This window comes from Meleagris gallopavo, chromosome 10, assembly GCF_000146605.3.
Source record: "Meleagris gallopavo isolate NT-WF06-2002-E0010 breed Aviagen turkey brand Nicholas breeding stock chromosome 10, Turkey_5.1, whole genome shotgun sequence".
Taxonomy (NCBI): Eukaryota; Metazoa; Chordata; class Aves; order Galliformes; family Phasianidae; genus Meleagris; species Meleagris gallopavo.
In genome coordinates this window covers 14,503,398-14,519,901 of record NC_015020.2, presented here as the reverse complement: position 1 = coordinate 14,519,901, position 16,504 = coordinate 14,503,398, and the positions used below count along the sequence as shown (strand labels likewise).

Below are 16,504 nucleotides of genomic sequence, written 5' to 3'. Positions count from 1 at the left end.
AAAAAAGATAATCACAGGTCATATATCTTACAGTGACAAACTCCTCTCTGAATACAATTAATAGGTATACATTAAAGTATATACTGGTGCTTTCTAATAGGAATTATCAAACCAGAGCTACATCCTTGTAAAGCTCTTAGTTTGTCACTTTCATATTAACTAAACAGAGTCTTTGTATTCAACTAGATTTAGCAGTGTCTTTGTATTTTGCCTTTAACATTTTGTGAAATATAGATGAATGCTACTGTCATACTATTTTAAATGCTCCAGTGGGACTTTCTTGTATGTATCTCATTCTACAAGATTATGATCTTTCTGAACATTAATTTATTGGGATCTTTTTCTAAACAGTTTTGGAATGAAGTATTTTATTTTTTAAACTGTTTGGGGAGCCAACAGAATTCTTGCTGCGTATACCATTATGCTGTTCTCAGAAATGTAAGCTGTCACTTACGATTATTAGATCCCTAGAAGATGGAATTTGATCTCAGATTGGTCTGTCAGTCTGTTTTGTGGGCTATAATATTGCCAGGCCATTTGTAGGTTCAATCTGATTTAGCTTTCTATTACGAAAGAGTATTTTTAAGTTTTGCAGTTATGTACATAGGAGCTGCACTACCCTAAGAGCTGTGTTTCTAGGTGACTACATGGTTTTGAACTAACTGCACCGCTTTTAATAGTCAATTTCATCACTGTTAGTTGTGTCATAGCTTTACAGATGCTATCTGTACAGGATACGGTAAGCCATCCGTTACGTTCAGATGCTGCTGTGCTGCTGGAGGAAGCTCTTTCAAATTAAAACCACAGCCTCTTCCTCAGTTGGTTGAAGATGTTGGAGAACAGCTTCTCAACTATTTCAGCTTTAATAAATCCCATTCAGTAAAGTTCTAACAATTCAATGATTGTGAATTGTATACTAACTCAAACTGGACTTAAGTAGCCAGTGGGCAAATTTCATTTCTTGTTTTATTTTAAACACAAAGTCTCAACAATCAGTGTGTTCATGTTAATTATCTAAGCAATCTGTCCAGTATTGCTTGCTTATTATCCAGTACTACTTGGTTATGTAAAAGTCAAGGAAAAACTCATACTGTCCCATGAGCAATGTTAAATTGGTCACTTTAGAAAGTGACACTTCTTAGAATTTGAACCCAAGTCAGTTCGATTCTTAACAGAAGAAGAGATTTTCTGAGGCTTAATTATAGAACAAAAACTGGTTTTGTGGCACTGTGGCGAACTGCTGCTTCCTTACTTCTAGAAGGCTGATTCTCACATACTTCACTTTTTTAATGCTTATTTTCAGGTTTGTCTATTGCTTGTTTTTTACCTGACTTTTATTGTATCCAGCACGGTTTACAATATGAGCTACTGCCATAATATCAATCATTAGCCATTCACATGGCACATTTGAGCACAGAAATTTTTGACAAATAGTTGTTTGTCTTGTTCTAGGTACCCTGGAAGTTAGGCTAATGGGCTGCCAAGACATCTTAGAAAATGTTCCTGGTCGATCAAAAGCCACATCAGTTACTCTACCTGGTTGGAGTCCAAATGAAGTCAGAACAACTTTCATGGGCAGAACCACTAAAGCTAAAGCTGGGATTAGTAAAAACCTTCTGAAAACTGATGACTTGTCCAGTTCAGTATACTTTCTACTTTTATGCTTATCTTTTATTTACATTTTAATATGCATGCTGTGTTTTGTAATTAGAAATACTAAATTGATTTGAAGCTGTAAAATTAGCTGTTCCTTCAGCTGTCAAGTTGTTATGGATTTAAAAATAGAAATAAAAAAGCCTGCACTATTATGACCATAAGAACCAATTAAATACGAGAGCTCTTTTTAAGGGAAACTTACTGAAGACCTCTTTGTTTGTGGAAAATCCTCTTATAGTTCTAAGCTGAGTTTGTGTACTTTACTTACAGATGAAGTCTGTGCTGTACTGAAGCTGGATAACACTGTGGTTGGTCAGACTAGCTGGAAACCTATTTCCAATCAGTCGTGGGATCAGAAATTTACACTGGAACTAGACAGGGTAAAGATGCAGTCTTACTTCATTGACATATATAGTTAATTATGTAGATTAAAGTAATGTATATATATATTAAAATATATATATATATAATATATATATATATATATAAATATATATTACTGTTATGGTTAAGTTCAAATTATACATATACAAATATTTTTGTCCTTAACAGAAGGAGTAACCTGGAGGTAAGCTGATTTGCTAGTTGCCATTCTACAACTTTTATCTTTTCTCACTTAGGAAGAGATGTAATGTCTTTTCCAAGGCCTAACACTTACTATCCTTTTAGCCTGTAACAAAGGTGCAGAAATCAGCTTTTCATTTATAAGGAAACTGCATCAAATACAGTTCAGATATTTTGGCAAACCTATATCATAGAATTTTTACAGTGTTTATCCATAATTATTACATGTTCTCAGATGAAGCAGATCTGTTCTTATTTTTCAGGAATAATAAAATCACTAACATTTTTTTCCTAGAACCTTAAGTGTTATTTTGATGGACTTCAGTATTTGGAATGACATTTGATAACTTTTTTCCATGCTCCTTTTGAAGAGAATTTCTGACATGTATTTATAGGTATCTAATACTCATAGTATTTTAAGGGTACAAAGATATCTTTTCTTCAATCAGTGTAAAGTAGGCTAAAAATTAAACTTTGTTTTAGAAACCTAAATGGCATCTCAGGCATATACATAATAAGAAAAAAAAAGAATAAAAACAGGAAAAAAAACACCCCTACCTTCCTGGCTGTACTGATCAGTATTTCACTCTCACCACCCAACCTGTCTAAGCCAAGCCAAACCCCTTCCAGGGTGAAGAAAGAAGCAGATTTAGACCTGCAGCTAGAGAAATCCAGGTTCCTAGCTGGAGTGCAGAACAAAACTAGCAGTTGTGGAGTTCATAACTTTTTGTGTATTATTTTCAGATGGCTTTTTAAGTGGCTTTTTGGTGCCGGAAAAGAATCTTGCTTCTGCTGGGTGTGGCCACCTATCATCCCCCTGTATTTCAGACCCATGTTCTCAACCCGATGATGTTTTTCTGTTGCTTCCTCTTTACTTTTGTTTCCTTGAAAACCCACACCACTCAGATAAAGAGGGTGAGCTGATGCATTGTGGTGGAATTAAGTTATGCCATCTGAAAATAGTACCACACAACGCTGACTCTGTACGGTGCACTGCAGGATTTTGCAGTTTGCAGCAAGTTTTGTACGGAGCTTAGAAGACACCTTAAGAATATATAATCCTACTGGCGAGATAGAGGCAGTTCCTTTCATGACTATGCTACAAAAAATTGCATGTATTTCTAGAAATGGTGTATAAAGTCCTGAGGTACACATCATGAGGTGTACCAAGCACAAAAGTGTCACTGTACAGCCATGAAATTCAATTGATGCATGTACGTAATGTAAAAAATTAGCAAAGCTGAGCTTTCTAAGAACAGTTAAAATCTTGTTCCCAGAGTTTAAACTATGAGGTACTGAACTAGTGCTTTTGTTAGACTGAAAACTGGTGAATTTTTTTCGATTTTTTTTTCCTTCTATTCATGGGAATTTTAGTCTTCTTACTTGGATGCTGGAGATCACATTTGAACTAATGCAGAATGATGTATAGTCATCCTAGTGAGAGTTTGCTCACTGTGGCTAGACAGCCATAAAAGCTCTGCATCTTGATCATGAAGCACTAGATCTTATGGTTGTGGAGAGGTAATTATTGCAAAACAATTACTACTACAGAATTTCCTGTGTTTGCTTGCTGTCATAGTCACGTGAATTGGAAATCTCAGTTTATTGGCGTGACTGGAGATCCCTGTGTGCAGTGAAGTTTCTGAGGCTGGAAGATTTCCTGGACAACCAACGGCATGGCATGTGTCTCTATCTTGAACCCCAGGGCACTTTGTTTGCAGAGGTAAAAGTTGTTCCTTCAAACACTTGGGCACAGTTGCAAGTATTATCTTGCAAAGTAGCTTAACAAATTCTTTTCTTAAACTTTTAAGGATGCATTTTGTTCTGAAACTTGAATTATGACATACATTACTTGAACTGCAGGTCACATTTTTCAATCCAGTTATTGAAAGAAGACCAAAACTTCAGAGACAGAAGAAAATTTTTTCAAAACAGCAAGGTAATTGTTTAATGCAAACATATAAAACTTTAAAATTACACAGGTATGTGATATTTTCATACTGAGATTTAATGTTTGTCTGTAAAGTAAAGCTGTTGATAATGAAGTATTTGGCACCTCACTAGGAAAATTTTTGTTCGGGAATTCCTTATTATACATTAGCACTTAATAGTGAGCAATTGTGAATTGTAAGGAGTACTTCAAACTGAGTTTGTTCTTCATAAACTAAAAGTTGATGAATATGATTATTTAAAAAATTACAGACAATAAATGCTAATCAAGAAATTACTCGCTCTTTCTTTTTTCACAATATCCCTCAGGCAAAACATTTCTCAGAGCTCCTCAAATGAATATCAATATAGCCACCTGGGGAAGGCTGGTGAGAAGAGCTATTCCTACAGTAAACCACTCTGGCACCTTCAGCCCTCAAGCATCGGTATCTGCCGCAGTGCCAGTGGTTGATGCGCGCATTCCTGAACTGGCGCTGCCAGCCAGGTAGGCAACACCTGCAGTTTCTTAATGCTCTTAAGAGAGAGTAAACTGGTAAAATGTTTATGCAAAAAGGTATGTAAAATGAGTTTTCTGCAACACTTAAGACCCTTTAAGACCTTCTCTGCAGTACGCTGAGAAGTTATTTTATTTTCTTGCCAGTGACTCTCCTGTAGCCAAATTGGACTTTGAGCTGGAGCCTGAGCCTCCACCTGCTCCACCTCGTGCATCTTCCCTTGGGGAAATATGTGAACCTTCCTCTGAGATGAAAGCTCCTGATATGCCAGCTCAGGCAAGTAAAGTTGAAGTTAAGAATTTCGGGCTGTGTAGTTTTACCAGGGTTGTAATGTTGATATCTATATGATGAGCTTCTTCCTTTATATTATTATTTAGTATTATGCTCCCATAACTTACACATACAAAATTATCTAAACAGGATGCTGTGATTATCCACGGTGGCAAACTGTTTCTGTGATTTTTCACATGAGGAAAAAAGAAAGCCTAAAAATCATGGGAGTATTCAGGAAAATGTAGGGGGTTTTGTTTGTTTGTTTGTTTGTTTGTTTGTTTGTTTGTTTGTTTTTTAAGGAAGAGTAGAATAACTGGAGGAGTAGATTTCATCATTCTGTTAAAGGCTTGTTTATGTGTATCATCTTAAGGTATAATGTTTTAGCTTAGTTAATTCTTGTGTTAAGAATTCCATATGCTTAAGGTAAAAATTTCTGCATCTCTTTGCCTTAGGAATCTGTTTTAAATTTTCAAATGCTGTTTTCTTCACAGGATGATGTATCAACTTTTGATTTTGAGAATGGTAGAAATAGTATTGTTCCAAAACTCCAGCCTGGAATAATCTGTGAGTCTGATGTTCCACATTCAGACACAAAATACACCAACATTCGAGAACCTGAAGATAGAAGGTAAAAATGCTATGGTTTTAGTGTTGAATATGAATAACCTTTATTGAAGCCAGCTAACTGGAAAGTGTGTGTTTATTTACACAGAACACAACAAAGATTTCAGTTCAGTCTGAAGGACTTCAGATGTTGTGCAGTACTTGGCAGAGGACATTTTGGAAAGGTAAATGTGAAAAGGCTGTATCAGATGTCAAGGTTCTGTGAAAAAATGGATTTAAGTCTTAAGTCGTTTATCCTCTGTTTCAGGTGCTGCTGGCAGAATACAAAAACACAAATGAGATGTTTGCTATTAAAGCCTTAAAGAAAGGAGATATTGTCGCTCGTGATGAAGTAGACAGGTCAGTGTGTAAACATGATGTGTGGATTCTCTAAATCAGTTCTGTTTTTTCTCTGCATGCGGCACAACTATGAACTCTACCAAACAGTGATTGCTTTCAGTGAAAGGGCAAAACAAATCTCCCTGTTCACTTGGCTGCTATAGACCTGTAGCCTTTCTTCTGGGGCAAGGAAGAAGCAGGATAGACCAGGAATTTTATTTTAGTGCTTCTCTTACCATGCCTGTGTTACAGCTCTTGCTTTAAAGCCAATCCTGTTTTTTATTCAGATTCTCTTGTAATCATCACTTCTAATTACTTGTTTTATAGAATTCCATCACATTCCAAGAGGACAGTGCCTATGCTTTCTTTGCTTGCAAAAATACATAAGATGGTATTTCCCAACTCGTCAAATGGCAGTTACAAAACTAACTTGGTTCAGCACAAGAAGGTGCTTCTATAACTGTTCAATGACTGTTTATGTTGGACAAAAATAAATAACTGTATTAAGAATAAGCTGACAATCAACTGTATTAAGGAGAGATAATCAGGAGTGTTTGTTGATAACTTTTTTTGCCTGTATATGTTATACCTGATTAAAATGGATGCAACATGATGCTACATGATATTGACATGTACTAATTTCATAGGAAAACAGGCAGGATTCTGTTTTCAGGGACAACTAAGTTGCCTTTTTTCACTTGTGAAAGACCAAATGCATCTTCTTGGATATCTTGACATCAATTTAATGTGTGGAAATATCAGAAGCTCTTTCCTAAAGAAAAATATTCTTGTTGCCTTACTTGGAGGAATAGAGGGGGGGGAAAAAAGCATAAGATCTAAGTTACCAACAGTTTTCTGAGAGTTGAACTGTGGGTTCAGGATTCAGCTTTAGGTTTTACTGTTTTTGCTTTTTTTTCTATTTGCAGCTTGATGTGTGAAAAGCGAATATTTGAAACTGTGAATAGTGTAAGACATCCCTTCTTGGTGAATCTTTTCGCTTGTTTCCAAACCAAAGATCACGTTTGCTTTGTAATGGAATATGCTGCTGGTGGGGATCTGATGATGCACATTCATACTGATGTCTTCTCTGAACCAAGAGCAGTGTGAGTACCCACCCCTCTTTGTGGCATCAGTGGAAGGGCATTTTGTTCTGTTTCACTGGGCAAGAATTATGGTATTGCCTCATGCCTCTACCTTATATCATTTCAGAAAATACTATTGAGTTTTTAAAAGGGCAGATACTGATATTATTTTTAATTAAAAAAAGCACGTATGCAGATTAAGCGTTCCTGAATCTAAGTTGAATGCAAGTAATAGCATGCAGATATTTTGTGTTTATAATACTTTTTTTTAAAAGATTGTTAAGTTAAAATAAGAAGTTAAAATAAGATGTAAGGCCAAAAAAAAAAAAGAAGGAATAAGAGAAATGAGAAATCCTTCAGTGCCACGATGGTGAACCCTGCAGAAAACTTATCCTTCAGGCCAAGTAAACATACGTATAGCTTGCAAGTTTGAACACTATTGACATTTGAGTTTCAAATTCTGACCCTGTATAAAATTAATCAGTACCAGAAAATGCAAACCATAATTTTCAGAGGATGGCTAGTAGAACAAATGCATTATGATGAACTTCATATTCTGAAAAGCAAGACTCAAATCCATTGAAACATCAAATTTCTACTCTTTTCAACAGATTCTATGCCGCATGCGTAGTTCTTGGACTTCAGTATTTACACGAACACAAAATAGTTTATAGGTAAGTGGTCACTGACACATTTCTGACAGATGTATTTCAGTAACTTCAAATATCACTAAAGAAACCTTATTTTCAAATGTTCATGTAGAGATTTGAAGTTGGATAACTTATTGCTGGACACAGAAGGCTTCGTGAAAATAGCTGACTTTGGTCTTTGCAAAGAAGGTAATGGCCCGTTATTTATTTTAGGGAAGTTCCACCAGCTTTCTTACTTGCTCTTGACTGTTTCTTACTGACAAATGTATACTTTGTATATTGATCTGGTATCATTTGAAGGAAAAATACATCTCAGTACAATTAGGGAAGACAGAAGGAAGTTCTTTAGTGGGGAACTTTTTAAGTTGAAATAGCTCACAGCTGACTCCTGTGTCGTCATGTGCTCTAAAACTCTTTTCCTTATTCTAAACCAAAGTTGGCACGGTACAGTGAAATCAAGGTATACCTCAATTTTTAAAATTTTTTTTTAACTCTCAAATAGTTGCACAACTCTTAATCTGTCATGCCTGTGTACTTAGTGTACTGGCTAAAACAGGAAAATTGATCTCAAAAGGGAGGCCAAGCATCCTGCTTGAAGATGTAAGATAAGGAGTTTGTCTTCATTGAGAGAAGTATCTTCTCAAACTCCAAAAGGAGGAAAGACCTGAAAAGGTCCAACTCCTTTTTCAGTCTGCGTAGTCTGTCCCCAAAATATGTCCCCAAAATAGGTGCTCGGGCATTATTAAAAACAACAACATCCTGAGCAAGTTGTGTCACTTCAGCTAAAATTCTATAAATGACAGAAGGAAACAAGGACTAGGAAATCCCTGTGGCTTACTAACTACTGCAGTATTTTCTGCAATAAACGCACTGTACAACACCACCAACGTCACATCAATGCTTGTGGTGCTCTTTTTAATTGTGCCCCTCCTGCAAATACACGGTTCTTATGTTGCTCAAAGTTGTTTCACTACACTTCATGTTTAACTTTATTTATAGGTAGCTTTGCCACTGCAGAAGCATTTGGAATGGGCATGTTTGACTGAAGTAGGGCACAACATCTTTCACAAGCTAAGATTGATTTTATCTTTTCAAGCAAAGATAACAGTGACATAAGTGTAATTGGAGGCTTAACTTGGCTCATTGCGTAGAATTAAAAAAGCTTATACAGAAGCACACTTGGAAGAAGGGCACGGGAGGGAAGAATATGGGAATGTTTACTTAACTCATTAGAGTGAGTTTTCAGGACAGACCCTAGGACCTCAGTATCACTTAGCTGTATTAGACAGGTTTTACTTGCTAAAGCAATAATTTGTGGGGGTGCAGAAAACCTGCTTGCTTTTCATTAATTGTAACCTTTCAGGAATGGGATTTGGAGACAGAACAAGCACATTCTGTGGCACACCAGAATTCCTTGCTCCAGAGGTGCTGACAGAAACTTCCTATACAAGAGCCGTAGACTGGTGGGGTCTTGGCGTCCTTATCTATGAGATGCTTGTGGGTGAGGTACGTTCCAGTAAGATACAACACAGTCATAATTGTGTATGTTACAAAATTCAAAAAACTGGCCTGTGAAACATTTAATATGCCCTATACACAACAGTTATATTGATATACAAAATATATAGACATAACTAGTTTTAGACTAGTTTTAGACATCTTCAAGGTTCATTAAGAAAAAATAGGAACTATTTAACTGATACTAGCTGCTCCTACCACTGCCAAAATTGATTAGTCATGTCATGGACCAAAGTTACCAGCTGCTCTGGAAGCAAATGAGTCATAGTTGGTTCAAGACTTAACCTCTGAATTTGTTTGTTTTGCTTCTAATTACATCATTATACCTTAAATCAAATTATGGTAATGATACATTAATATCAGTGTCTCCAAGCAAGAAAATGGCACGTTTGGTTTGGGGGAGTTCAGTATCTAGCATGCAGGGCAGAGCAATAACAACTATTCATTTCAGCTACCTCATCTTTTACTGTCAAATTTGGATGCATAATGCTATAGCAGTCTTCTTTCTTCAACTGTCTGAGTCTGAAAAATCAACTCCTTAACTTGAATGGAAGAAAACCTTAATTCATAGAACTGGGTAGTAGTGAAAGATTTTGCTGAAGTTACTGATTATCTGAATTGCACGTTAGAACAGAATGCCCCAGTTCTGTATGAATGAGATGGTATAAAGAAATTATTACTGAGTAGTTACTTAGACCTGAAGGCAAGGCTATGGATGCCATGCTATGTTGTTAGAGTTATCTCCAGAGTAAGGTGGTGATGGATTACATACTAAAAACGTGGGGGGAAACTAAAGATTTATTAATCGTTTTATTCTTTTTGAAACAAAGATAGCTCCTGTCACATTCTTTAAGGAGGAAAAAAAGAGAGGACAAAAAGCTTGCAAGATGTGGTCTGCATCATTCAGGCCACTCTAAAACAGAAATATTTGTAAGCTATCACATGCTAAAGATACAAACCAGCCTTTCATGTGTTACTTGTGGGTGACAGCTGTCCTAATAAATGCCTTCCACATTTTCTATCTTGTGTCAAGAGTTCAAAAAAAGAGACTAGTTGTTGGTTTTTCTGCTTTTAAAAGCACACTTTAAAAGAACATTCCTTTAGTTTAGAAAAAAAAAAAGGATAACAGCAACTTACTTTTCTCTCTTAGTTATGGAAAAGGAAAGTTTCAATTTAAGAAGACCAGCTCCAAGCTGTCAGCTGAAAATGTTGCAACTTTTTTTTCTTTGAACCGTGAGTGATTTTAAAGCCTGTCTAGTAACTGTGGGGTTTATCACTTTGATCATAGTCTCCTTTCCCTGGCGACGATGAAGAAGAAGTGTTTGACAGTATTGTAAACGATGAAGTAAGATATCCACGATTTCTGTCTACAGAAGCCATCTCTATAATGAGACGGGTAAGAAATTAAATTAATTTCAAAAATTAGTGTTTCCATCTTGTCCTACAGAATTTATAACTTTCATGAAGAACAGAATACTTTTAAGAACCTACACTCTTTTTTTTCTACAACTAAATTTCAGATTTGTTTCATTTATGCTGTGCCATGCCATCACCCAGTCTCATCTTAAAAGAAAACTCAGTGCCATTTCACTTTCTTATACAGGAGCAAGCTTTTCTGATTGAAATCTAAAACACTACAGCTCTATTTTCTCCTGGAACCAAGTTTCATCATTATATCTAACTGGAGAAGTTCAGGTTTCTTCTTCTTACAGAACACTGTTGCATTGACTGACTTGGTAGCTTAACGTAGTCACATGAATATTTTAATTCAAAGCCTTCTAGCTCCTTTTGGTTTCATTCCAACTGGGGCAGGGAACACCATACATGTGGCATCTACAGAGCCCCACTCGTCTCAGAGAACAGCTGATTTTGTGATTTTTATTAACATTATTCCATATTGTAACGCTTCTGCTTAACTTCAGACTTTTAACTTCTTAACTCAGACACTAACCTCTAACTCAGACACTTCTCAGGTGTCTGAGTTAGAGGCTCATCTCAGTTCACAGAAGGGCAGTCCTTGGAGCTGGTTCAAAGTCTGACACTGAGCACTGTTAGTCAAGCACCCAACTTAGGAATAGGCAGTAGTATGTAAGTTAAAGCATGTCTCAGTAAGTACTGTTAATAATTATATACGATAAAACAGATATTCTGTAGCTCAAAATGACTACTTCCTCCCAGGAAGGGGATTGTTCTTCTAGAGAACTCTAAAGGCAGTACCAAGAAAAGGTATGCCACCACGAGGAAAAACAAAGGAAGGAACCTACTGCCCGTTGAAGTACTCTCATCAGATTTGTTCTGAGCCAAGCAAGCAGAAATTTTAGCTTACGTAAATTCTCTATCCGCTCCATCAAAAACTGCACTTTTTATTATCTGTGCTGAATACTATCCCCACAGATTACTTCAGGTACTAAGATATTATACAGCAGATTTGCAGAGTAAGAGAGGCAAGGTCTGCTCAGTACACATTCTCGGCTGCTTGTATAATCTCTGAGATTCAACTGACACTAGAGGAGAAATGCTGTCTCTTCCTACATAAAGTTTCATCTGTACCTTTCTCTGAGGACCATGAATTTTCTGAGTTTGGTAGTATGAACTTCATCCATCCATCCAGTCTCAGTGTTCACTCATACAGTAGCACTCATCCCTCATTCCTCTCACTACTTCTGAATTTTCACACTGAAATCTTTCTTGTTTTGTCAGCTGCTACGAAGAAATCCAGAGCGACGTCTTGGAGCTGGAGAGAAAGATGCTGAGGATGTAAAAAAGCATCACTTCTTCCGGGTAAGTAGAAGCCAGCATTTTTTTTATAGGGTCATAAAGGAACAGAGAGGGAAACTGAACACCAGTTGGTTTATTTTACAGCTAATAGACTGGAATGCTTTACTGGCCAAGAAAGTGAAGCCTCCTTTTGTACCCACCATTAGAGGAAGAGAAGATGTTAGTAATTTTGACGATGAATTTACCTCTGAAGCACCTATCCTCACTCCACCTCGGGAACCAAGGATACTTTCAGAAGAAGAGCAGGAGATGTTCAGAGATTTTGATTACATTGCTGATTGGTGTTAACTTCTAGACACTGTGAAATCCTAGCTGACTGGCTCACAAGAATGCCTCTCTCAGAAGAATACCGCCCTTCCAATTGCTCTCTGTGCCACCTGTAGCTTCTGTTTGTTTGTTTTTTTGTTTTTTTTTAAATCACATGAAGATCCTTTTTAAGTACTGTTTTAACACTCTTGTGAAGAGTGGCCTCTTTGTATATTATTTTTTATCTGAGCACTGGAAAGCAGTTCTATGGAGTTCTTAAGCTGAGTGGGTGAATCCAGGCTGTACTGAGCTTACCACATGTGGGCACACTTGGATCTGTAATGTTTCTCTCACTCTTCCACAGCAGATAACATTTTTAAAGTATCTGCCTTAGGTGGGAAAAGCAGACTTTGAGCTAGTAATCACGTAATGCTACTCAGCCACACGAAATAGAAGTTTGTGATACTGTTGACACTCACACAGAACATGGTTTGATCTGGAGAAGGCAAATGATTTCAGTTAAATATCTTGTGCGGTCTGTAAAACTACACATTTCTATGTACACCTTCCTCTTGTGTTCTTAAAATAATGGTGTTGAGAACAGATAATGCCTTGTTTTATAAATTTACTATGGTATTTATTAGGAAAAATGTTAAATGCCTTGCCTTCAAGATAACAACAGCATAAGTGCTTCCATGAAAAATAAAAATCCCAAAATACCCAGGAAGTTTACCAAAGCCACTTGCCAAACAGTTTTGCCTTCAAGCTTTTTAAGTATGGCTTAAAACTCTGGTTGAAAAAAAGAATGTAACAAGGATGGTGCTCAGTCTAACCACAAAGAGCAAAGCATACATTTCCCAAGCCCAACCACTTCTATACTCAAACTCATGCCTTTTCCGCTCGCTGAGTGGAGGATAAGTTAACCATTCTGTATGTAACCACCTAGATCATCCTGTATCTGCTGTACAATATCGTATCACCATTAGGAAACATAAGGATTTTCAATGTATACATGCTGTGAACATGTATATTTGGAAGTTGTAATGTATTCTTATGTCCAGGCAGGTAATTTAATTATACCACTTCATTAATTTTGCACAGTGGCCGTGTGAACAACATTGAACTTTGAAAAAATATTCGTATGGGCCACTGAACTCCAGAACTTAGATTGGCAGTTAGCAAGACTAAAAGCAATATGTTGTAACAGAATGTATAAATATTTTTGATAAAGAAAAAACTGTATATTTTATAAACCTCCTAACACTAAAAGCTGTACCTCAAAAGTTGACAATAATTTAGACCTGACACTGTGTACTCGTTGTCCAAGACCTGTTGTGGTACCTGGTGTTTTGCAGGCAAACGTGAATTCTTAGAAAATAAATTTCCCATGTCACCCTTCATTCTAGCACCATTCAGAACTTGTGTATTCAATCTCACAGGTGTATCCTGGCCAAGAGTTTGCTGTTGGTGGGCTAAGATAGAGAGAATCAGCACTGAAATGAATTAAAAGCTTGTAACTGTAATCATGCGAAGATAAGTGGAAGCCACTAAACAATGAGGTGGTGGTTTAAAATCACGATGCTGGACAGACCTGCAGGGTCAGGCAGAGCAAAGGCAATAGGGAATAACGGTTAATTGTTCTAAACTGGGCTTCCCCCACCCCAGGAAGCAGGAAAGGCATCTTTACTAACTCCAGAAATCATGTTAGGAGGAGTGAATGAACTTTTCAGCAGTTTCCAGCTTAAGAAGCAAATTACGTTCCTGTATCTAGCTGAAACTAAATACTTTTGAGGTACAGTCAGCTTACCCCCTTGGTTCCCAAATATATATATGAGCATCTAACAGGGTGCTTAGCAATTATGAAAGTATCCTGAAAAATACCTTTTGTAACTACATCTTGTACAGAAATCTTTTTTAATCTAAGTACATCTCTTAAAAAAAATAGAGGGCAGGGTATGTTCACCCAGTTAAGCTGAAAGAAAGCACTAATTTTATCTCTGTAGTTTTAAAATATTTTTAGGCAGATTAAGATTTTAAACCCTAGATTGTAAATATATTTTGCTATACTTTATCTGTATGTGGCTGCTCAAGCACTTTGTAAGGAAATTAGGATATTTTAGAATGGTACACTATGCATTAAAATGAAATGTGCCTTTAACAATGTCATTTTAAGTGTTTTGCAGTCATTAATATCACAAATTAAAGTTTTAAATAGAGTAATTTGTAAATTGTGTCCCAAACATGATTTTACTGTTTCTTGAAGTGATGCCATGTTTTTTCCCCACGGGTTACTTCAGAAAAGAACTTGCAAAGAGGAGGCGACTTACAGAAAACCAGTCTCTTAGTGGTAGTTCAGTGTACTCCCATTTTTCCCCTCAAGTCCAAATAAGTAACCAACTCTGAACATACCTTCTTTCAAATTAAAGTAGTTGTCATATTGGGATGAACAGTCCTTCCAAAGGGAGCAGGAAAAGATCACATGTATTAGCTGGGCAGCTTGGCTCTGCATTCTCCCTCACAAGCTTCTTTTGAGGACGGGGGGAGACAGCACTCCCTCCCTCCTGGGTATTTCTTCATTACTGCCTTTTTCCCCCCATCATATAGGGCAGCTCTGTAAACAAACAAAAACCTGCACATAACCAACGGTAAACCTGTTCTTTTATCAGGAATGAAAAGCTTTTTTTTCTGAGTACACTTAGAAAATAAATCTTTACTCACCACTCTTAAGAACGAGCTGCAATTTCAAGAGGCTACTGCCTAGAGCCACCTCACTTGAATGCTTAACTAAGCAGACATTCCAGAAAGGGCTAGACCCAAAAGAAAATACAGTTTTAAATATCTAGTCAAAATTGCAGTGAAATAGGAAGCGCCTAAGGATACTATGCCACATCCTTTGCTGTCTTGCCCAGGCTCAATACAGAGCCAGCTCCCAGCAACACCATTGGCTTCTCATCAGGGACACCTGCACCCACCAGCATCCCATACTGCACCCACTCTCCTTCCTCTGCTTGGGCTCTGCTCAGCATCTGGGGGCAGTCAGCTACCAGGCTGGAAGCCCAGAGTCAGAACCCTCTTCCTACTGTAAATACTCCCAAACCCAGGCTGCTGAGGTGTCTTCCCATTAGCAGAACACCCAACTACACACAGACCTTTCTTTGGAAACCAGCAGTACTGCCATCATTCCCTTCATGCCACGGTATCATGGCTCATCCTGCAAATCACCCCACTATCCCCTTCACTTGATACTTTTATTTAGTGAACAGAGAAAGCAGTCTCTTGTCATCTAACAAGTGAGCTGCACCTAACTCAGTGCTCAGATTGTCCAAGAATAGATTCTATTTGCTGTTTTTAGAAAACAGGTACTTGAACTTCCAAGTTGCTGCTACGGCTTGCAGTTCCTAGTGGAAGATCATCTGACCTTGCCCTATTGTTAAAAGCAAAGGGAAGATAAGTGAGCAAACGTGCCTGTTCTGTCAGGTCACTGCACGCAGCCAGCAGGCTCCCATGCTGCTGCACCTCAGCCTGAAAAGACCACTGAGCTACTAAGGCAGGTTCTTCTCCATGTTACACCACAACCAGGCTCAAGACTCAGGAGAAAATTTCTTACAGAAAACATCTCTTCAAAGTACCAGTATCATCTTCATGCCTGTACCAATACTTCAGTTTACAGCAACTGTGTGAGCCTCACTTCAAAGGCAAGAAACTTCTGACTTAAATAAAACGTAAGTATGACAGCCACCTAGGAAGCACAATAGCTTGCCAGGTGCGTATATATAAGTTTAAACTCAAACAGAAGAGAGACATTTTTTTCTTGTGGCTCTAAGTAGACTTAGGATGCCACCAGATTTTTAGAGACTGCTTTTCCAAGGAGCCAGAGCGTCACTTCCTGGAGGACAGGGGCAATTACAAAAGCTACAAGAGTGCAGCAGAGCTCCAAGAAGCTTGAGTTTAATTACAAGACAAAAACCTTGTCTCCTTCAAGTCACACCTATCACTGCATCAAGAACTGCACCATGCACACTACTGAGACATGCTCGAGCCAGAAACAGACAAAGCTCATCGCTCAAGGAAAAGCTTCTGTGAGAAAAGCAAAGTCCTCCAAAAATCAGCACATTAAAGCATTAGTAATGGCACAAAAATGAATTCAAAGCTGTAGGATTTTTTTCCCCTGGAATGCTTTACAAAACCAGTCAACTTAAACCAGAAGTAGCCAGTTTTCAGAATACAGCACCCCTTCAAGCATATTCCTTGTTGCACCACTTCAACCTACACAGACTATGTGACACAATCTCTGCATCAGAGGCATACACAAGCTACCTGCAGAACTGCAGTGAGAGGCAGGGTTCAGCAA

At 37.6% G+C, this 16,504-nt stretch overlaps 1 protein-coding gene across 1 annotated transcript in view; it reads left to right on the top strand.

The window, feature by feature from the left end:
• The window catches only part of PKN2 (protein kinase N2), a 37,273-nt gene extending 22,892 nt beyond the window's left edge, over positions 1-14,381 (top strand). Inside the window, exons 7-22 of the mRNA XM_019618652.2 lie at positions 1,453-1,638; positions 1,927-2,036; positions 3,800-3,943; positions 4,084-4,159; positions 4,480-4,654; positions 4,811-4,940; positions 5,429-5,565; positions 5,650-5,725; positions 5,809-5,900; positions 6,806-6,982; positions 7,573-7,635; positions 7,724-7,800; positions 8,975-9,117; positions 10,418-10,525; positions 11,830-11,910; positions 11,992-14,381. Of these exons, the coding sequence (XP_019474197.1) occupies positions 1,453-1,638; positions 1,927-2,036; positions 3,800-3,943; positions 4,084-4,159; positions 4,480-4,654; positions 4,811-4,940; positions 5,429-5,565; positions 5,650-5,725; positions 5,809-5,900; positions 6,806-6,982; positions 7,573-7,635; positions 7,724-7,800; positions 8,975-9,117; positions 10,418-10,525; positions 11,830-11,910; positions 11,992-12,195 (1,979 nt within the window). The 3' untranslated portion in view covers positions 12,196-14,381. The remainder of the gene's footprint in view (positions 1-1,452; positions 1,639-1,926; positions 2,037-3,799; positions 3,944-4,083; positions 4,160-4,479; positions 4,655-4,810; positions 4,941-5,428; positions 5,566-5,649; positions 5,726-5,808; positions 5,901-6,805; positions 6,983-7,572; positions 7,636-7,723; positions 7,801-8,974; positions 9,118-10,417; positions 10,526-11,829; positions 11,911-11,991) is intronic.
• Positions 14,382-16,504: the final 2,123 nt, after the last annotated feature.